This window comes from Halyomorpha halys, unplaced genomic scaffold (assembly GCF_000696795.3).
Source record: "Halyomorpha halys isolate HHAL.00 unplaced genomic scaffold, Hhal_1.1 Scaffold164.1, whole genome shotgun sequence".
In the NCBI taxonomy this organism is placed as follows: domain Eukaryota; kingdom Metazoa; phylum Arthropoda; class Insecta; order Hemiptera; family Pentatomidae; genus Halyomorpha; species Halyomorpha halys.
The window spans coordinates 323179-346171 of NW_027108420.1; the positions used below are offsets into that span (position 1 = coordinate 323179).

At 28.5% G+C, this 22993-nt stretch overlaps 1 protein-coding gene across 3 annotated transcripts in view; it reads right to left on the bottom strand.

Moving 5' to 3' along the window:
- Window positions 1-1029: 1029 nt before the first annotated feature.
- jar (Myosin heavy chain 95F jaguar) overlaps window positions 1030-22993 on the bottom strand; it is a 199042-nt gene continuing 177078 nt past the window's right edge. For 2 of the 3 annotated variants that reach the window (XM_067046735.1, XM_067046734.1), the window contains exons 8-26: window positions 18591-18853; window positions 18343-18492; window positions 17396-17655; window positions 15879-16036; window positions 15636-15800; window positions 15335-15558; window positions 13880-14080; window positions 13561-13785; window positions 13266-13473; window positions 12357-12481; window positions 12167-12283; window positions 11846-12066; window positions 10361-10448; window positions 9838-9977; window positions 6436-6486; window positions 4648-4768; window positions 4433-4550; window positions 3409-3630; window positions 1030-2417 (exon numbers count right to left, since the gene is read on the bottom strand). In XM_067046735.1, coding sequence (XP_066902836.1) covers window positions 2266-2417; window positions 3409-3630; window positions 4433-4550; window positions 4648-4768; window positions 6436-6486; window positions 9838-9977; window positions 10361-10448; window positions 11846-12066; window positions 12167-12283; window positions 12357-12481; window positions 13266-13473; window positions 13561-13785; window positions 13880-14080; window positions 15335-15558; window positions 15636-15800; window positions 15879-16036; window positions 17396-17655; window positions 18343-18492; window positions 18591-18853 — 3209 coding nt within the window. In that variant the 3' untranslated portion in view covers window positions 1030-2265. The remainder of the gene's footprint in view (window positions 2418-3408; window positions 3631-4432; window positions 4551-4647; window positions 4769-6435; window positions 6487-9837; window positions 9978-10360; window positions 10449-11845; window positions 12067-12166; window positions 12284-12356; window positions 12482-13265; window positions 13474-13560; window positions 13786-13879; window positions 14081-15334; window positions 15559-15635; window positions 15801-15878; window positions 16037-17395; window positions 17656-18342; window positions 18493-18590; window positions 18854-22993) is intronic. The other variant, XM_067046736.1, reaches the window with a different exon arrangement.

A 22993-nucleotide genomic window follows, 5' to 3' on the forward strand; every position in this document is an offset into this window, starting at 1 on the left:
CGAAATATGGTTAAAATATTTTATTTTGTATCAGGAGAGTAGAAACTAACAGGAGCTCACTTTTCTGGGCGCCTGGATAGTGCTGCCATCTAGTGGCATTGACCGGAACTAACGTTCATGAGCTCCGTCTAGCGCTAAAATTTTATTTTGTATCAGGAGAGTAGAAAGTCAAAGGAGTTAAATTTTTAGGCCCGTATAAGTTTGAAGGTGCTGCTATCTAGCGGCGCATAATGGAACTTCAGAAGTTCTTTTGTTCATTGGATAGTGCTGCCCTCTGTTGGCAGTTTTTAGAACTATTATTTAATATTACGCTACTGGATAGTGCTGCCCTCTGTTTGCAGTTTTTAGAACTATTATTTAATATTACGTCTACTGGATAGTGCTACCCTCTGTTGGCAGTTTTTAGAACTATTATTTAATATTAGACTTTTGACAAATATTTTAGCTTCAGCTTAATAATGCTCTCACTTTTTTTTTTTTAATTTCATAAAATGACTATTTCCATTGATAAAAGTTTATTTCCACTATCAAGAAGGAATATTTCCATGCCTGGGACTGTTCTTAGAGATTATAAAAGAAGGATAGCTACTTTTATAACTTAATGAAGTTTTTACTTTTACACAAACATCAAGGTTCTAAAATTGCAATTCTTTTATAGGAAATTTTGAATATTACATAAAATTATTTTATAATAGTTAATAAAATATTATAATTTTTATTTTTAAAATTTTTATGGCCTAATTAATCATAGGAAGCCCTAGTGAACCCTATAATGAAGCTTTGATTTCAATTTCTTCAAATGGTGTCAAGTTTCTTTCTGAGTAACAAGGTATCACAGTTCACATTCAAAAGGTTATGAAAAAGTTTTTTATATGGATTAGGACTGTAACTACTAATAAGATGCATTATTCTAAAGGTGGGGGAAGAACATCTAAACGTACATGAAAGAAAAAAGATCTAGTAATGAGAAAATATAGGAAGGATTTCACAAAAAATTTACAAGGAAAACATAAAAATAAAATAAAAAGGTATAGGAAATGGTATTTTAATTGAAGAAATAACAAAAAAGAAAAATAATATAATATAAACAATATGCATTTTGTTTTAAATACAGGTTTACTTCACTGGTTGCTTCTTGAATTCTCGTTCCTTTTCAGTTTAAAAAAACAAAAAGAAATAAAAAAAAATTTTTTTACTCAGGAACTAATCATAAATAAATACATTTGTTTGATAAGAAATACTTATCCATCTGAAAATTATTTAAAAGTATTTTACTAACAACTATTGTTTTACACTATCTAAACAAACAGATTAATAATAGGTGTTGTGCCCCAAAAGAAATATTTGGTGCGTAATCGTGAATATTTACAAACAAATAATTCAATTTTTGTTGTGTTTTTTTTTCTAATGCAGTGTCTTTTAAAGACAAACAAAAAATAAAGTGTTAATTGTAATTAAATTAACATTATATAGTTTCTTTTGATTAATGTTATTTTACATAAATTAAACTATGATATAAATGATTTTCTGTATAAATTTTTCATAATAACCTTAGGCCACTTTTCCTAATACTTTATAATCACAATATAAATTATACAATAAGTTTAAGTAATCTCAAATTTAAAATATTGACAGATTTTTTTCTTTAGTAAAATATAATATTAAAATAAGTAATTAATCATCACAAAAACATACAATTTAAATATGTTTTTTTTTTATTTTGATAGATCATATTAGGAAATGCGACAAGTATAAGGCCAGTTTTATTGTATAACAGTTCCATATAAAAATATTTCAACAAGCAATGTACATTTTTTTGTTCTCTCTTTTTTTCTTTTTTTTTGTACATTTAAAACTAAATTATATCACAAAAACTTATATAATACAAATAAATTGTAATCTTATTAATGACATACAAGATATATAAATAAACATCTTACAATAATAATATTAAATACTTTTGTTATCACGACAAGATTGATTTATGAAAGGTAATTTGCAAATGATGTTCCCTATTGCAATGATAATTCTACTTGATCCACTAAATCAAGACACGAACAGTTTTATTTATTTAGTTATATAATTACTTTACATTTTATATGAAAAATGGAAATTATATATATAAAAAATATATTTAATTCAGGAAACGTAGCTGAATAACAAAATGGACTAGAACCATTTATTATATTTAGTGGTAATTTTCATGTTTTGGAACTATTTCAAAGGAAATCAATAAAATGAAGCAATATTTTGACGTAAGACGGATCATTTGAGCCTGTCGGCTGCCCTCATGTATGGCTTCCCACCATGTTTCTCCCATTCTTTTGCAAATTCTTGTTCCAGAATTTCCGCACCTCTTTTCCTAGTAAGGCCGGTCTCTTCAAGACTCAGCTCGCACATCTGCATATCGTCAACTCCTGGAATGTTAACAAATATATTTATTAACAAGTGTAATAAACATACACAATATAGAATAAATCTGATTGAATAATAAATATAACATTTAAAGTATAAAAAAAAAAGGCCAATGTAGTCTCAAGTAAATTAATTTATTGATCTAGTCAAATTTTTGCCCAATCAGGCATCACCAGGGCATTATTTTACAACTGAAAAAACACATCATGTAGTAAAAAAAAAAGACTTACCATCAAGCACAAGATATAACATTAAAAAAGCAAAAAGATTACTAAAAAGTAATTAGTGCCCAACTCCATACTCCTCGTCATTATAACTAAACTAGTACCGAATATAGGAATAAAAATGTAGGACAAACAAGCAAAAACTGCCCTAGCAAAACATTTTCTGGGATTTAAACATATTTTTGATTTTTAAAACCCAAATATTCTACATAAAGAAAAGTAAAAAAAAAAAAAACTAAAATACCTGGAAGCAGTATATTTTAAAACAGATTCCAAAAATATAATATAATATCTTTTATGAAAGGCATTTTAAATAAATAATTATGGTTTTTTTGTTGGTACTCCTTATTTGCCGACACAGAACATTGTAAATCCTAATCTAAATTCGAACAAATTATTGAAAATTATTTATGCAAAACATTTTTTATTTATTTATCATTTGAATTTTAAGATTTTAGTGAATTTTTAACTTTTATCCTAATTGTAGAATAATTATTATACTTTAATGTTGGCAACCTCTCTCCTCCTAGTTAAGGTTCTAGTTTAGTTATCATGACGAGGAGTATGGATTTGACCACCAATTATTTTAGTAATCTTTTTGATTTTTTAATTGTTGCAACCTGTGCCTGAATGGAAGTCCTTTTAATGCATGATGTGTGTTTTTTCAGTTGTACACTAATGCCCTGATGACGCCTGAATGTTCTGTTTTTCTGACATATAACATTTTATTATGCCTACAGTAAATATATAAGTAAAGACAAAACATTACCAGCAACTAGCAATATAGCAGGTTTGTCAGGATGAAGTTCCATCTGCCTCGCAACAAACTGTCCATCGAAATGAGCATACCACCATCCTCGCTTGTTGTTACTGTCCATAATATCAGTAGTGTGACCATTGGTAAGTGTGGTTGGTCTTATGAACGGAATCCTGAAGTAACGCTGGCTATTTCCATTCAAAGGGCTCTTGGTTGGAGTACGGGGAGCCTTTGCTGAAAACAAAATGAAAATAAAATTACTTGATTTCGATAAATATAGGCATCAAAGTAAAAATTAGTAACTCATGTAAAAATTCAATTTAATATAAATAAATTTGAAATTATGAAGAAGATGGTGAAAGGTGCGATCAAAAGAGAACAAAAATAGTTAAAAACTATTTATTTGCCGACGTTTCGCCCCACTTAGTACACTTAAAAAAACAACTAAAAATACTTGGAGTATTTCATAGTAAGATAATAAGATACAAAAAGGTAAATTAAAGTAGTGTTAAAATTCTGTAAAAATAAGTGAAAAGAAAATCATATACAAATGAATGAAAAGAAGAAATAAAATAGTATTAATATAAAATAAACAATGATAAGAATATAAAAAAATTATGCCAACTATAAGGCAAAATTCTACATCTCCTGTTCATTTTTAACGTTAAAGACTGCATAATTTTTTTTTTTTGTCTTATCATTGTTTACTTTATATTAATACTATTTTATATTTTATTTTCTTTCATTTGTATGTAATTTCCTTTTCACTTATTTTTACATAGTTTTAACCCTACCTTAATTTAGCTTTTTGTATCTCATTATCTTACTATTTCAGAACACTTTTAGTTGTTTTTGTGTCTTCTTAGCCCTGATAAAGCCCTACACAGTGGGCCGAAACGTCAGAAAATAAATAGTTGTTAACTATTTTTGTTCTCTTTTGACCACACTCCTGACCATCTTCGTAATTTGAAATTATATTGTCAATTATTTATATATATAATAAATAAATTTGATATTTTGTTTTAGTTAAACACACCTGCATCCATGATTGATCGAGGAGCTCGTTCATTTTCGTTCATCACAGATCGATGTTTATTCTTAGCTTTCCATGCGTGGTAGATCTTCAGCCTTCTGTGAAATTCCACTCTGCAAGCCTATTAAATTTATAAATCATCATTTGAAAGTACGGCCATGTTATAGGAAATACAATAATAATAATATGTACATAAAAAAAATGAAAAAAAAAATTACCTCCAATAGATCAATATCACATGAAGTGTTTATGGTGTCCCTCAGTTCCGAGTACTTCCATTTAGACAGATCATATTTAGAATTATTGTTAGTAATCTGTTGAGACTTGATTATTTCGGGCCTGAAATTCGGAAACGTGATACACTTAATTTTGAAAAAACATTTTGGTTATTCATAAACTGATGATAAAGTAAAAAGATTCAGCCGATTAGACTCCAAAACTAGGTTATTTTCTTGAAACCTCATTGTTGTGTAGAATGTTTTGTTGTTATATTGATATTTTTTAGCCTTAGAATAATTTATAATTGATAGTATTCATATTAATTTATACTTTATTGAAGACTTTATGTATAAATGAAATGAACCCAAAAATAATTCTGAAAAACAATTATTATGAAAATATGAGTTTCTCTGTATAAATTATCACTAGCCATACTCATTTATAAATAATAATTTTTTTGACTTAATATGAATATTATTACTTATAAACATTTTCAGGACTTGAAACAACTTAATTTTAGAGCTTACCAACCAAATATTATTACCTCATTTAACATTTTTTTTCAAAAAATCTATTATCTATCTATGACTACAAAATGATAAAAATATTTCTTTTTTATTACGAACTTTTATGTGAAGAAGATGTCACAGCACATTATACAAAATGTTTCAGGATAAAATAATTATTTATAGGCTAAGTAATTATATTTATTTATTAATCGAATATCATAGTTGGCGTTATAAAAAGATTTAACATATAAATGTTACATTATTTTTTTTATTTGTTGATTTTTTACTTTCAACTCTTAAGACTTTAAAATCCAATTTTTATCTTCTGTATTATTATTCTAAAGTGATTCGTCCCAGAATAAATAAAGAATTTTATTGTTATTATTTTAAAGATTATACATATCCAGTAAATAGTTTGACATTAAAAACTGACAAATCAATACTGAGAAAAAATCTTTAATTCGGCTTCTTTTGAAAACAAAAAAAAGTAAAAGAACACTGTTTTGTTTCTCTATTAGGCTAAGACTTAAAACGAGAGTCCAAATTTGACTTTTAGCACTTTGATTGCACCAACTGTGGCGTTCATTCATGTTTCTAGCGTAACAAGGTGCTTACATGGTCATTACTAGAATTTTTAATGATAAATTTGATTATACCAGAAAATTTCTTTTAGTCAGAAAAAAATTATTATTAATGCTCAACATGTGTACAACAGAATTAAATTAAAAAACATTTAGTATACATACAAAATTTTGTATAAACAGAATACTGTTGATATCTAATAAGCTTTAAAGATGGTTAGGATATTCTAGATATTCTAGAAAAATCACTGATATAACTCAACAGATCCTAGAATGGAACTCTCAGTGCCAGAAAAAGTAGAGACGACCGAGAAAGACCTGGTGTAATTCTAAGAAAAGAAGTACTGGTCAGATCTGGTCCTGAAGAACTTGCAAAAGACCGAGATTGGGGGAACTCCATGGCAGGCCTATGTTAAAATAACATAAAAAAAGGGATCCCAGGATTTAATCGTTATCAATCATATGGAACTAATTAAGTTTTTTATTTATTTTTTGGAGTCAACCTAGATATTTATTGTATTCAATCATCAAGTAAAGTAAACTTTAAAATCGATGAGATACCCTGAAACACTTTGTATTATTGTGCATAACTTCTGCGAAGATGCAGTGCTTTGTATATTCATGCAATAGAGTGAAATTCATGCAAATTTAATCAAGAAAGAAAATAATAAAATTCTACTCAGTGCAGTTTAGGTACCTGTTCAATTTATTATTAGAGGTGGAATTCGTCAGCCGTGCTCCGGTATACCTGAGATAAGCAATATATATATAATTATCTTCAGCCAAAACATTAAACGCTTTCTAAACTATACTGTGAGTGTGTGTGTAATGAAATACTACTACATACATATATCCACAAGAATGGTAAGTCTCTCAATAATGAATTGTAATATTTACCAAAAATGAACCATTTGTACTTGGAAGACATTTATTCGAAGAATATTTATAAATAAATATTCTAAAAAATGTAATAGAAAAAACAATTATCTAAATTTTATAGCAATAGTTTAACCACCAAAATAATTCAAAAATAAGTTCTACTGACATTAAGAACAAGATAAATCCACGATGAAAGTGACACAATTCTAAATCTGAATTTGTTAATTAATAACACTTAGTTTTCTTCTATAATATAATTAAGTATTTATATAAAAGAAAAAGAAAATTAGTAATAATAAATAAACCCGAAAATATGAAAAACTTCAATAATTTTTATTTATTTCTACACTATATGTATTTATATTATCAGAAGAATAGTTTTAAAAATAAAATTTTATATATAGATCTTTGATTGTTTAATTTTATTTCATAAAGCCAAAAATTTAACTTCAATTTTGAATTAAATTAATGATGAAAAATTGAAATTTGTATACACTAAAATTGAACTATTTAAAATAAAATTATAAGTTATATGGGAGAGAAGATGGCCGAGGTGTATATGGTCAAAATTAAAATATATTCAACCCATAGAGACTTGATTCGCTAAAGTTTTGGGGTGGTACGAAATGTGATTTGCGTGTGTAAATTATATAACTATATACATACATGTAATTGAAAAAAAAATTTCAAATAAATACTTACTGACCAGTTTACTGAATAATCATAACCACTTGATGGCAAAGTAGCAATATAAAATTATAAACAAAATTTTAAGTTTTATTTATCATTGCCTTATTTACAAAATATACTTTAGGTATCTTTGAGTTTATTGTTTTAAACTTTTTTTTTTTACAAAAAATAATATACATTAAAACCTCAGTCAATCAGGGTAAAGAAGAGAATAAGTTGGCACAGACAATAAAAAACACAGTTAATAGTACACGAACATGCAATTAATTAGCAAAAAATACATATTTAGATCAAAAACAATATAACAATGAAATACAACAAATAACAAACAATGTATTACAACACAAATGAAAATAGAAATAAATAACGCTTAACAGTCAGTACAATACAATTTTTTTTTTTACTTACTTTTCATCTTTTTTACTTATATAATAATAAAGGCCTTGTTTTATACTCAAACTTCTCGTAATAAAAATACCGATTCGAATTTTATTAAATGTTTCTGTCATTAACATCCATACTAGATTTACTAATTTCTTTGGTATTCCCTCTTCAATCAAAATATATATTCTTTCTAGCAGTGAAAAGAATCTTAGGCATTTTGAATCTATTTAATAATAAAACTAATGAACTAGACAATTGTATTATTACTTTTTATCCTGTATTAAAAGTAATAAAAATAATTGGTCATTAGTTGGACAATTTCAGGACAATCATCCCGATCCAATTTTATTATTATTATTATTAAATACATGCTATTATTAAAGCATTATTTATAAAGTAAGTAAATTAATTACTCATATTGGCCTAGCTATATTTATGTTAATTGAATTTTTTTTTTTTTAAAGTGGAAATATACAATTTTTGTTTTAATATTATATAATAAAAAATACAAATATTTTTACTCTTTTATTATTAGAGATAAAACAGAGTTGATTGAGGTTTTTTTTTAGGGCATTTTTGAATTTTACAATTTAAAACATGCAACATTTATATAAACATGCAAACCTAACACCTTGCCAAACCAGCCAATCAATTTGCTTCGCTTTAAGCATTTCTCAGCATTGGCTTAAACACATAGATTAGAATGAGATTTTTCCATTCATAGTCTGTAAGTTTAAATGAACTTATAAAATATATTCTTACAATTGATTTAAACTTTCAAAAAAATATTTAGAATAATTTAAATACAGAGTATAGCTAGCTCAGCCTTATGTTTATTTCCTGAACTAATTTTAAAAATCATGTTTTTTTTATTTAATTTTTAATAAATCAACGTACAATTATCAAGATTATCTTTCTTATATTTTTGAAACATGTTAGTTGAAAATAATGTAATTTATAAAAATACTAACCATAGGACTAACAAATAAGTAAAAACTAATATGTTTCAAACTGTGTCCTCCCTTCCCTTTTCAGAAATAACTATTAATAAATGTTTTATTATCAAAATCTAACTTTATTATTATGCAAATAATTTTAACATATTAATTGTTTCTCCATTTATTATCATAAATGAAATGAACAAATTGAATAGAATTGTAGATTTACTATTTTTAAAACCATCAGTGAATTATATTATACTAAAGAGGGGATCACAATATTTCCTTGAAGTCTAAGAATTGAATGGATATATGTATCAAAAACATTGGATTTTAAGTTTTTAACCTTTAGGCAATTATGAATTTAAAAATCTAATTTTTTTTTTGCCTAAGCTCCTCCACTGAGGACTTATACAGCCCCAGTGTGGGGGTGTTAAGAATTACTTCTTGGGCCGCTGTGATATAAATATTAACTGACCCAGATAGGATTCAAACCCATAACCTTCATAACTAAGCTCTCTGGGACCCTCGCCCCAGCCCGCTCAGCTATCAAGTCCTTAACTAATTTGTTCTATATCATCTCAAGTTAAAATGTTCCTAATTTTCATCATAAATAAAATTTGTGATAAGTGGAATAAAAAAAAATGTCAGAAATTTTAATCATACATACCATCAAGCTTAAAACAATAATATTTAGAGATGAAAGTGATTCGGATATATTTAAGTACATATTCTTTTATTGTTTTATGGTGATGAATTATAAAAACTCAACTTAGAATGTTTAGTTTTAACTAGAAAATTAAGGAAATCCCATATATAGATTTTTTTTCTAACATAAGCAACCTTATGAGATGGTTTGAGTTATAGTCAGGAAAGTTGTGATTATTTTATTGTGACGTTTCAGCCTAAATCGTATGCCTTTTTCAGGATAAAAAGTAGCTAGAAGTACCGCAAAGTGATCAATTTAACGTCTTTGGGATATTTTCAGCAACTGTTGCCCAGAAAGAGGCTCGAAATTCGGACAGAAACGTTGGCACAATAGAATATGCAGCACTTATTAGTGTTCTTCACTTCTGACCTTATCTCCCAACCATCTTCAAGTCATATTAATCCACGTGCCAACAACAAACAATTGACAAATCATAATCTAATACCTTTACATATAAGCCTTCCAGTATATTAAAACTTAAAATATTTGTGTTACTCACTTATCAGAAGTCGAAAATATATCATCAACTTGACTATTACTTTCTTGAGCGAGCCGAAGTGCCAACTCGTGATCCCGCCTCTCTTGTTCCAATTGACCTCTACGTCTTACCTCTTCTTGAGCGGCGATTTCCAAATCAATCTGAAAATTTTAATATTTATTTATTAAATATGAAATAATATACTTAATAATCGCTACTTATAAGAGAGTGATTTTTATAGTATATTCATCCATTATCATCATAATACTTTCATAAGGGGGTTCAATAAGTTAATGTAGATAATTATATGGAATTTCAATACGGATGAGAGTTAAACAGAATATAGACACATGGAGGATGCAGGTAACAGATTGTTAACCTTTGCTAAAATAAAATAAATATAATAGATATTAAATTAAATTATAAAATCCATCAGATTCTATTCACTATTTTGGCTTAAACCCGACAAATGCCTTTCTGGCTATATCAATAATTCAAGAATGGCTTAATATAAACTAAAAACAACTTTCTAGGAATAACAAACCTGTATCTGAGAATTCCTTTTCTCTGCTTCTTCTTGCCTTTTCATTTCTTCCTCTTCCAACTTCCTCCTCTGTTCCATTTCAAGTTTCCTATAAAAAGCCACAATGTAATATAACAATTAATCAATAAGCTGATAAATATTGTGTTTGTACACCAATCTTCTATCCCCGAAAGTTCAAATTATATCATATAAAAATTTAGCGATTATCTTTTTTCTCCTTTTCAAATATTTATTAATTTTAAAATTATTTCCTCTACGCCAACATTTTGGAGTCCACCTCCATCTACAATAACGATGTTTTTATAAATTTTTAGATTTAAATTATTTCAATAGTTAACGATATTCTTTTATTTTAATCACCGATTTATTTTTTCTTTATCTGTTTTCAATTACTAAGATTATAGCTGACATATTGGATTAGTCTCGCCTTGGAAACTTGGGCACTTTCGAAGGCCGATGAAAGGGATCTCCAAACCTTTGAGAGAAAGATACTCAGACACATCTACGGCCCAGTAAAGGATGGTTCAGCTTGGAGAAGACGCACAAATAGGAAAGTCTACTTGTTAATTGGTGAGCCTGATGTTGGAAAAATTGTTAGAATTGGTCGGCTGCGCTGGGCAGGATGGGGACTGATGAGATCCCAAATAAACTTCTCAATGAGCGCCTACATGGAACACAGCCGAGGGGCCGCCCAAAGCTTCGATGGTTGGATGGTATTAAAAAGGATTTAACGACCCTGCTCGGAGTGAGGAATTGGAGAGCAGCTGCACTTAACCGAGCTGAACTGACGGAAGCTGCTTGAGTAGACCAGGGCCCAGTAATGGGTTGTCGTGCCAGTTGATGATGATGATTGGATAAGTCTAGTAGCCTATAGGATTTTGTCTCAACTTTCATCATATATTAAACATATTAACTCATTATTTGAATTGTTTTATAAGTATTACATTGTTTTATTTCTAAAAAAGTATAGTTATTTTATATCATTTTTTATAATGATTCATGACTAATAGGAATATGGTATTATAAATAATAATTAGCATATTTCTTAATGATTGTACATTGCGCTCTTTATTTAAAATATTTTGGTTTTGATGTCTGAAGTCTAACTGCCTACCGTAATTTCTAAAGCTGACCCCATGAAATAAGTAGACTATAACCTCTTAAGTTTTTCTTGAAACCTCTCTTGTCTGAAATCTTTCGCTAGAGAGAATTTAATTAACTTTTCATATTTATTCCCAAATTTCTACAAGCAGAGTTTGAGAATAAAAAACAAAATTTAACTAAAACAGTAGTGTTTCAAAAATGAGGATGGAATATTTAAAAAAAAACAAAACAATTCTGTAAGTGTGGAGAAAATATTGACAAAAAGAGGCCATTAAATCACCACATATTAACTATGGGTTAAATCTTATCACAACTCCCACTGCCTCGTTAATTAATTAGATAATAGGTAATTAATTAGAAATTAATATTCTTTAAACTTACATCTTCTTGTTTTCTTCTTCTTGAAGCTTCTGTCTTTCTTCTTCTTCTTTTCGCCTTTTTTCTTTTTCCATTTCTTCTTGTATACGTCTCAATCGTTCTTTTTCCTCTTCAGCCTTTTGAGACTCCAATTTCTTTTGAAGATTAGCCATTTCTTTATTAGCTTTATTCATTAAGTTTGTATGAATAGCATTGATTTCATCGGAGAGTATTCTATGATTAGACTGTAACAATGAGACAAGTATTTCAGTTTTTAAAGTACTTATAATTTAAAAATATATTATGAAGCTGTATCACAGTAGTTAATTAATCAGATATACTCACTTTGATTTTATTTATAGCATCTCGCATTTCTGACTGTAGCTTTTTAATTTCTAAAATGCTCGATTCCTTGTCCTTTTTGAATTGACCGATTATAGACTCCATTCTAGTGATCATGGACTGGAACATTGGGAATTAACATAACGATGAGGAATAAAAGTATATAATATAATTATTTTATGAGTATACTAACCTGAAGATTGTTGATTTTCATAACACCTTGATACCTAGGCTTGTGCTGTTTTTTCGCAAGATACATTCTGATATTTTTCTGAATGCTAATGTGACAATTTCTGCGATAAGATATCTTTTTGTCCACTAGAGAAAAAAAAAGGGGGAACATAATGAAAAACATATAATTAAATAATGGAAGAAGATAGTTGACCGTATGAAGTAGATTGTAGGTAGATAGTAAAAAAAAACTATTTATTGTTAACCAATAAATAGTTTTCGTTTACTTTTTTGATATCTTTATTGACTACCACCCAGACTATCTTCCTACAATATAATTAAATAATATGTCTCTAAAATCACCCAAAAGACTACAATGATTCATTGTATCACAAGAAATACCAGTTTTTATCTTTATTCTATTGTTATATATCAAGAAAGCCTATGTTATATGAAAAATGAAAACTATTTTTGAAGATTATTCATTGACCATATGTGATAAATGCAGGAAGATGGTTTGAGTAGCGGCCAAAAAAAGGTAAAAAAATAGAAGAAAAACTATTTATTAGTAACCGACATTTCACCCAACTTTGCAGAGTTTAATCAGTTAAGTAGAAAAAATTTCTAATGCACGTTCTACTTTCTGGACTCAGCTCTAATGAATGCCTGCAAGTGGGACAAAACATAGGTTACTTATATTACTTTACTCAAATACTCATACTGCTCGAGTACTGAGTGCTTTAGCCCGTACTTCAGTTGATTGACGAGTACAAAATGTACTCAGCCATCCATCACAAGAACTTTTTTTTTGCCCATTAAATCTCTGACCAAATGGATTACATTAGATTGTAAAGAATACAAAAATTTCCAATAGTCATTATACTTTACTGGATAATCTGACAGTAACAAATTCTAAACCAGGTTAACTTACATTTTATGACAGAAAGAGCACACCATTGAGCCTTCTTCCACCTCGAAGCAAGCAGCCATTTTTTAACCTTAGCAACCATTACAGCAACATTCTCCGGATCCGACCTCATGATGGCATCAAACTCAGCAAATTTTCCAGGACGGAAGAACACTTTCGATACTCCAAATCGAAAATCATGATCATTCATTCCCAGAGCATGAAATAATGCCTGAAAATTTAATAGTTATCATGAAGTAAACAGATTTGTAGTTGAATATGTGGCATTTAACTAGTCATAATTTATAATACCGCTTACTTTACAAAATAATCTTGGGTCTAATCGAGCCAGCTCTGGTGGCAAGAAAGAGCTATACATTTGGTAAAGATCTGTAAACTGAGTACGTGAAGGAAAGCCCTGTTGCATTAACTCCAACACGCTCGTCATTCCGGAACACTGTAACTGTGACAAAATAGATCCCCCTTCGAACTGATGGTCGACCATTTTCTGATTTGGTTTAATACACCTTATGAAACTTGTACCCTGAAATAAAATTTTGAATAAAACATATTTAAGAAATAAATTAAGAATTCTGAAGTTTTTCACTCTTACTGTTATAGGGTAAGTAAAAACTTACAGTGCTTTTCAGTTTATCCATCAGCTCTGCCAACTGAGTTTGGAACTTGTTACCAACGCTAATGAACGTCAGCTTTCCTTTTTGGTTGTTAGTGTTATTGCTGTTTGTAAAAATGGTTTGAAGGAAAGGGTTTTTACTCTCTTGTACAAGACCCTCGAGGGAAGCATGAAGCGCATCATTATTCTTCTCAATAAATTGACTCTGAAATCAAATATAAATAGGTAGAAATAAATTAATAAAATTTCTATATAATTTTTAAGATTTTTTAAAATTTATATTGCATTTTAATCAGGTTGACAAGATTCTAACTTCCATTTACTTTTCATGTAATATATTGTTTTATGCTTTTATATTACATTGTTATTTATCATCGCCCAGGATACAGAAGATGCTGGTTACATGTTGAGGAAGTTAAAAAAGAATTAATATTTAATTATGGGTATTGGGTTAATCTCAAGATGGGTTTGGAGAGTCACCATTTTAGAGAGAAACACAATAAAAGTGGTCATTTAACACACAAACTTCATTTGTGTGTTTTCAATTGATTGATTCCCTCAACTAGGGGCCAATATCAAGTAGACCTTAAAACTGATATATCAAGGTTTCAAATTGTTTTCTATTATATATATGTATATATAGTTGACCGTAAAGATTTAAATATAAGTAGATGGTTAGGGTTGCGGTCAAAAAAAGAAGAACAAATAGTTTAGTTAGTTTTCTATTATAGGCTAACTTCCCTGCGTTGAATCATAACAATTATAATTTTATTTTAATAATTTGAACTATTAGACACTTTAGCTTATTTGTTATCACCTTTTTATTTACCAAGCCTACCTTCACAAGGTAAGGACTTTGTGAGACAGAAAATAGAAGTGAAGGATTAAAAAATTCGACTTTGGCCTAATAGCCTCAATATAAAATAATTTTAAATCTGGATATATCAATTTTAAGGCCTACTTGACAACATTTTGAGGACTGAAACATTGGAGAGAAATTAAAATAGTTGAAAGAATGGATTAAATGAAGTTTGAGTTGTAATTTAATACCTATTATCAACAACAAGAAATTAATATATATTATATTGATCAAACAATAAAAAAGGTAATTATAGTAATATATATATGACCAATTAACAATAATACTGACAACCCTATTTGGTTTGCTTACAAATATTGGTTAAATATTTCAATAAATTATTGTCAACAAGAATATTTTGAATAATAGTGACTATTTGATAGTTATTCTTTTCTTTAGTTTTTGTTAGATCTTGCAGATCTGCCCAAACGAGCCTTCTCCATGCCTGCCTGAATTTTTCGGTTACAATCATATACTTTAATTTACTTGCAAGTTGATTTTCTCTGTTTCTCTTATCTTTTTGAGTCTTTCCTTCTTAATAAAAATTATTATAAAAAAATTCCTGCTTAACAATTCTTAATAAATTAATAGTATGCTTACAGTATCATAACAAACTGCTCCAGCAAAGTGCCGAACTAGGAAACCTTCCGAGTCTCGGATTTCTCTATGTGCCTTCAGTTTAGACGCCCTAGGAAGAGCTAGCCTGAAATGATTGGCCCATCTCCTGTGTACCTCGGTGGTGAAGTGTTCAGCGCTAGGTTTTGGTAATTTTGACTCCTCGTCAAGCAGACTAAACAGTCCAGTACCCTTGCCTTCGATCAAGTCTGAAAATGAAAAAAGTTCACTAATTAGTAATTTAAACAAAATAAAATTTGAAACAGGTGTAAATGTTAAACCTTACCTATACAGTCTTGATTGTCGATAAAATCTATTTTACGAACTTGAAGACCTTCCCTTTGATAGAGGTCTTGTTCGTCCTTTAGTATTCTCTCATTGAAGAATTGTTGTAATTTTTCATTACAGTAATTTATACAGAATTGTTCGAAGCTATTGACAGTGAAATATTCTATAAAAAAGAAGATATATAATTTTTTAAAAAATTAAATAAAAATTTGCACAAAAATTATTTTAATAAGGATCTTACCAAAGCCAGCAATATCAAGAACCCCGATATAGTAGCTGGAAGCTTTGAAAGGAATACTTTTATTGATCCTATAGACAATGTGATCAAACAGTTTACTATAAAGTGCTTTTGCAAGAGCATCCCTCGCATTATTTGCTTCATAAACTTTTAAAGGAACCCTGAAAATATAAAGAAACTCATTATTAATTGACAAATTTTTTAATGACAAATTACTTAAGTCCCTTACATTTGTTATTTATTAGTAATTTGTTATTCTTAAAATTGAACTCATAAAGTTCTTGTAAACAACAATAATAAGATCAATCCTTATTCAATGATTATGACATTGAAACATTTTAGCATAAATTTATAAGATTTTTCAACTACTATATTCTTAATTTAAACAGAATGTCTTATTATCATGATTATAATTCAATTATATCAATGAAATTTTTATTATTTGATAAATTAAGGCTGACATTGTAATTATTAAAAAAAAATTAATGACCAAATTAATTATTCTGAAATTAATGCCTCCTAAAATAGAAACATAAGCTTCGAATAACCTGGAATACCACATAATAGATAAACTAAGCACACATTTTCTGTTAATTATTATTTGAAACCTGTTAGAATAAATTTTTTTTTTTTTTACACCAGGATTACATTGACAGAGTAAACATTCCGTGCAGCCCAGTAAAGAATATATATTTTCCGAGTAGTTATTCTTACATAAAGATGGTGAGCTGATATCTCAATGATGTAAGCGATATAGAATAGAAGAATAAATTTATTCTGGGACAAAGTACCTTAAGAATGTCAGAAATGAGCATCAAAAAATATTATTACTGACCAATTGACATATTAGAATAATTGAATAAATAGAAAAAATAATCATGTACTTACTTATAGGAAATATATTTTAAAAAATGGAGATAATATATTTGTTATAAAAAGACAAAAAAGAACTTGATAATAAAAAAAATTATATATTTTCCTTATATGACCATATGGGGCTTTCCATGGCTCTGGTTCAGCAGAGATTCTGTTGAAGTTAGTCAAGCCTCGAAAAAGGCAACTAATTTATGTAGATTACCAGGTTTACAATTATTTAGTAATATAATTTCCTTACATGTCATTTTATAATGCATTATTATTTTCACTCAATGAGACACATGCCTTGCTGACACAAAGGTTTTATACCAGAGGGTATTTTATTTTGGTTTACAAGCTTAAGAATATCTCTAATTTAAGTAATTTTTGTATTTTCACTTATTCATTATTTTATACAATTAAAATTTCCAGAGGGTATTGAATTTTATACGTTTTTTGTCTTTAACAGGTTTCACAACAGTTTCAACTTTTGTAAACATGTTTCGGAATAATTTTATTTCTTGTTATTTTTTTTAATATTATTTATTTGCTATTTAAGATAAGACCTTTTTTTATTCTTATTTCTGGAAAGTTTGAAGAAATGTTGGTTAGAACTTTTTTCAGGAGTTCTCAAAATAATAACTGAAGTCAAAAAAGCAACTCACATAATGACAGTTCCTTTAGGGCCGCCCCTAGCAGTCATCATGACCTTATTGACTAGGGCTTGCCTCAACTCCTCCCTGTCTACGGAGAGGAGGGTAGCGACGATGGCCAGGCTAGGCTCTGAAGCCGTGCTTATTCTCGATCCACCTTTAGTTCCTTCGGTGATCTCCTCAAAAGATATGTTGCCGAGGTGAAGGACAGCAGCTACCATTGAGTATATTTCCATTCTTTCATCGAAATCCAAACCGAGCCGACCTAATGCCTAAACATTTAATAAACAAAACATTATGAAATAATGATATTGATCAAAAATATCAAAGTAAACAAACATAAAAGTGAGAATACTATCATGAAACATAGAATGAAAATTAAAAATACAAGTAGAATTATAGTTAAGATTTTCTACCTACCAATATTTATTGATTGGTCAAATTAATTTTTCTCTTTAATTCATCGCTAATAAATATTTTAAAAATTCTATAAAAACAACCCCCTAAAAATTCTATGAATATAGTCCTTTTTTGTATAATGTATTTTAATTTCATAAATTTGAAGAACAAGAAAGACCTACATCATTTTCATTGAGTTTATGAAAATGATTTTATCCATTTAGTAGAAAAGCCATTTTATTAAATAAAAAAAATTATACATTGTAATATATGTGATAACTTTACTCAACGATAATTAATCATATCTAGCTTGATAATGTGACTTTTTTCTTTTTATTTATCCCCTTCCAGGCCATTTTGACATATAAATAGGGGTATCCTATAGGTTGTCATCCTATTCTTACTAGAGTATGAAGGCTGAATTTTCATTCTGTGGAGCCGCTGCAAAATAAAAGTCAACCTGCCCAAACTGGAATCGAACTGAAACTGCTGCAGTTACGAGATCGCTAAGATGAAACATTAACTCTCCAAAAAATTATATAAATCATTTTTCAAATTACCTTATCCATATTGCTGAAGTCTTCAACATCATCTAACATAGGATCTTTTAGTCCACCCTTGCTCGCATGGGATAAGCTTTTCTGAGCATTGTTCAGCTTTTGTTCAGTGTTTTTATTAGTAAAATATTGTGTGCAGCCATTCTTCAAGTACTGAAAAATATAAAATTAAAATATAACAACAACAATAAACATAGTAGACAAATCTTTTAAATCTGAGAAGCATATAAATCATAAATGAAAATACTCACATGAAAATCATCCGGTTTCGTTAAGTATAATTTCTGCCTAATTTTTTCATTAGCACCAGCGCACAGTAGGTAAAATACGTGGTAGTTTCTTTCCTCGGGACTTTGCATCACGATCCTGGATTTTTCCAGTAAGTAATGCGATATGTATCCTCCAACAACTGAACACCTTGAATCGAAATGCACTTCCATAAACTTTCCAAACCTAGATGAATTGTTGTTTCTAGTAGTTTTAGCATTTCCAAAAGCTTCCAGAATAGGATTAGCTGTAAAAATAAATTTTTTGTTGTAAAAAATAAATAGATTTTTCAAGGAAATATATTCAGAGAACAAAGTTAATAACTTGGGAAATTGTTATTATAAAATTATTTCACTATTTTTAACCAAGGAGTAGCTTTAATTGTGAGAAGTATAAATATATAAATGTGTGGAATAGATATGAGAAGAAACTTGCTAGCCAACCTCGGAGGGAGACACAACCCTTGTAGAAGAGACTCATTATTGGGCCATTTTTCATAGTTCCATTTTCAATTAAATTTGTGGTCTGTATATTTGAATTATTATTACAGATTAAGGGTAGCAGGTTATTTATAATTTTGATTTACGTCCATCGCTCATTTTAAATTTATAATTAGTTACTTCACATATTCATTTAATTCTTCTTAGCATTGTGAAGATTATAGAAAACTACATTAGAATGCAATAAAACGCTATGTAGTAAAATTAGTTGACAATTCAATATAATTATTAATTGAGCCGTTTTTCAATTTCAGGCACTTTTAAATATTGCTCGATTTAACTATCTTATAGTCTCCTCTTCCTGTTTTAAGCTAATATTTCAATTTATTATTATCGTTCGAGGACTTATTATTTCTCTATGAACTCCTCGAGGACAATCCACATCGAGGACACAAGAGGAGATCATAACAAAAAAAGGCAATCCTTCCCCCCTGGACCCGCCCCGCTAAGATCCCTGGGGAGCGACGGTTCTATATCACTTTAAAACGGGAAGAAAGGATAGTTTTAAGATAGTTTAATCGAGCAATATTTAAAAAGCGCCAGAAATTGAAAAATGGAGTCAATTTCAGCTTAGAACAAAGAGTTCCTGCGTGGGCCTCTAACGTAAACAAAGAGAAAATGGCATATGTTTCATTAGCTTAGGTTTTTAAAATTAAAAAAGCTTATTTGAAAAAGATTAACTCCATAGTTTATACAAATATGCACGAAGCATATTAAAAATTAGTTGAAAATCAGTGAAGAAAAATGAAATCCAGTGCCATCTATACCCCATGGACCCAATGGGTCTGTACCTAATACGGGGTCCTGCAATCCCTTGGCCCCCAAATTCCTGTGACCAATAAATTAAAATGAATCGAGAATGATGAATCGTTTCAAGAAAGATTAAGTAGTTTATCACTACCTAAATAACTAAACTTTTAAGAAGTAATTCATGATTTAGCTAATAAAAAAAATCAAAAAATGTGCCTTTTTCAAATCTTTAATTTTGTTTTGTGTTTTAATTTCTTAAAATTAAATAAATTAATGACTTTCTTTTGTGGTTTTTATAGCTTAAAATTGTTCAAAAAATAATTTGAAAAACCCCATCTCTAATATCGAGGGTCTCTGAAATATTGAAGTGTCCAAGGCCTCTACGTGGTCCAATTCAGCCGCGATGAAATCTATAAATATAAACGATAACATATTTAGGAAGATTATTGAGACAGATAAGAAAAGAAGATCCTTGTGCAACACCAAGATAAATAAAAGAGGGATTATGATGATTAATGAAGGAGTTAGACTAATCGGAAATATAAGAATGTAAACTTTGAATACAATAAGGAGAAAGATCTCAGAGTTTAAGGTTCTAGGAATACTGCAATCAACAGCCATCTTTCAAAAAATAAAAACCATTATAAAAAAATAACTAAAAAATAATATTAGTAAGTTTTTTGCAATCACAGTAATTTAAATGTAACACATAACATTATGCAATGCAAATAAAGTATAAAAATGAGGTTAAAATCCAAATCAAAAGGGATTGATAAGGTTTTGCAATTATAGTTAGAAAGAAATTTGGTATAAATGGGGATAGATAATAAATTTAATATGAATTTACTCTCCTTCCTTGGACAATATTTATATTGTATGTGAACTAGCTTTCTTATTAGTTCACCCATTAAAATATTTCAAGATTGTAAAATCAATTGCCTTATAATTCATTGATTATTATTATTTTTGTATGCTGTATGGCAGTGGTAAATCTAGGAGGGGATAGATATTTTTCATTCCCAAATAACAACAGAAACAAAAAATGTCTGAGTAAACCAATACTCAAACACAACAGTGATAAATGTTCTTTAACATTAATCAAGTGTAAATTGTTAACTTAAATTGAGTAATAAATTGACAAATATCTGCCAAAAGTAGATATTTATATATGTATATTTTTAGTAATTTAAATAAACTAAGGGAATATATTATTATGAACATAATCCGAAAATTAAAAATTGTTGATGCTTCAAATGAAGAATATAAGTACAGAAACTATAACAAATACTAAACAAATTTTATGACAAACATTCACTGAAAAATTATAAGCCATTCTCCATTATATTGTTTATTATTCTTATAAAACTTAATGCCTCAACCAAAACTATTGTAAACAAGCAGATACTTAATAATATTATATTGGTATTGAGTTGTGATTATAATTGTTTATGGATTAGTTAAGATGTCAATATTTATGAGTAACTAAAGTAAAGGTCACTCTTAGTTTTTACTTTAATCTCAATCAAAATGCAGTATGCCCTAAGGAAAAAAGTTGTCAGTGAACATGAAGAATATTATTACAGCATTGCTTGAAAAAAATATGAAAATTTTGAAAAATACATACAATTTTAATGAAAGTAGGAAGGTTATAAGAAATTTCATTAGTCTCGGCAGTGATTATGGCTAAAAGAAGAGTATAGGTAGACCTATGGCTACAAACGTTCAAGAACAGACAGCTGTTCTACACCAAACATTCATATTATATATTCTGTTACTTCGATACATTATTTTAGTTTCTTGTATCTTTTTTAGCCCTGCAAAGTGGGACGAAACATTGGCTCAAAATAAATAGTTTAATAGTTCTATTTGAGTCCTTTTGACTGCACTTGGACCATCTTTTTTATATATAAAAACTATTTTTAAGCAAATATCAAATATGCGAAGGAGGTGACATGGTTTGGACTGAGATAGGGTACCATGAAAAGAATAAATTAATATTCTGTTTGGGAATATTGAATATGAAAACATATGAACAGATCATTCAGGGACTGATGGAACAAAGAGAAGAGCTGATAAGAGAAAGGTATATCTTTCAGCAAGACAAACTTCCATAGTAGAAACATTTTTTGAAGCCAAAAATATTTTAGTTTTATCGTTACCTGCCAGATCTCAACGTTATTGAGATATTTTGAGGAAAACATTTTCAATCAGCTTATGCACAAGCGAAACAGTTCAATTATATTGAGTACAGAACAATATTTGATCAAAGTAGATAAAAAAACTGTTTAAATATCTTCCAAAATGGTGGAAGTTTTAGGAACCACAAAAGAAAACAAACAAGAGCTACTACCAACTAAACCATCAAAATTACAGCAAACATATGTTGCTGATCTGTTGCATCACATCATTCTCCATTAATCAGACCTATTAACAGACTATCAACCATGCTAAATGTTATACTCATTTTAACATGCTAAAAGAAGGAAATATTTCTCCACTTAACATACTTTAACATGTAAAACTAAAGATCATGAATAACCCGAGGCAGTGATGGGCAAAAATTAGGTATAGTTGAAACTAACAGCTAAAAATCCCATGGATACAACCCTTATTCATGGATGAACCATATATAAATAAATATTGTATCCATGGCAATGATAGTTATTAGTTTCAAATATATCTAATATTGCCCAACTCGGACCCTAAGGATGGTTCAATTCAACAAGAGTAAATCAATCAACTATTAGTACTTAGTAGATATAGATAGAGTGACCTAAATTCTTATGACATTGAATTTTAATTTTTTTTTTTTTATTTGATCAAAATTAATTTTTTTTTACTGTTATTTTTTGTTTATTATTAGCTATACTATTAAACCCCAAAATATTTTTAAGAAGTATCATCTTCTAGAATTAATTATTATAATAAAAAAAATTGGAGTGGCATATAATTTTGTAGGAAGTTTAATCCTAACCTGTTTAATCTATAATAAGGAAGTTTAATCGTAAGTATTATAGATTATAAATATTAAGATTATAATAATTAAGTTTATAAGGAAGTTTAATCTATAAGTATTGTAGAATATAACATCTATTATAACTTTATTTATAATCTTTAAATTTCTTTCTTGAGACTGG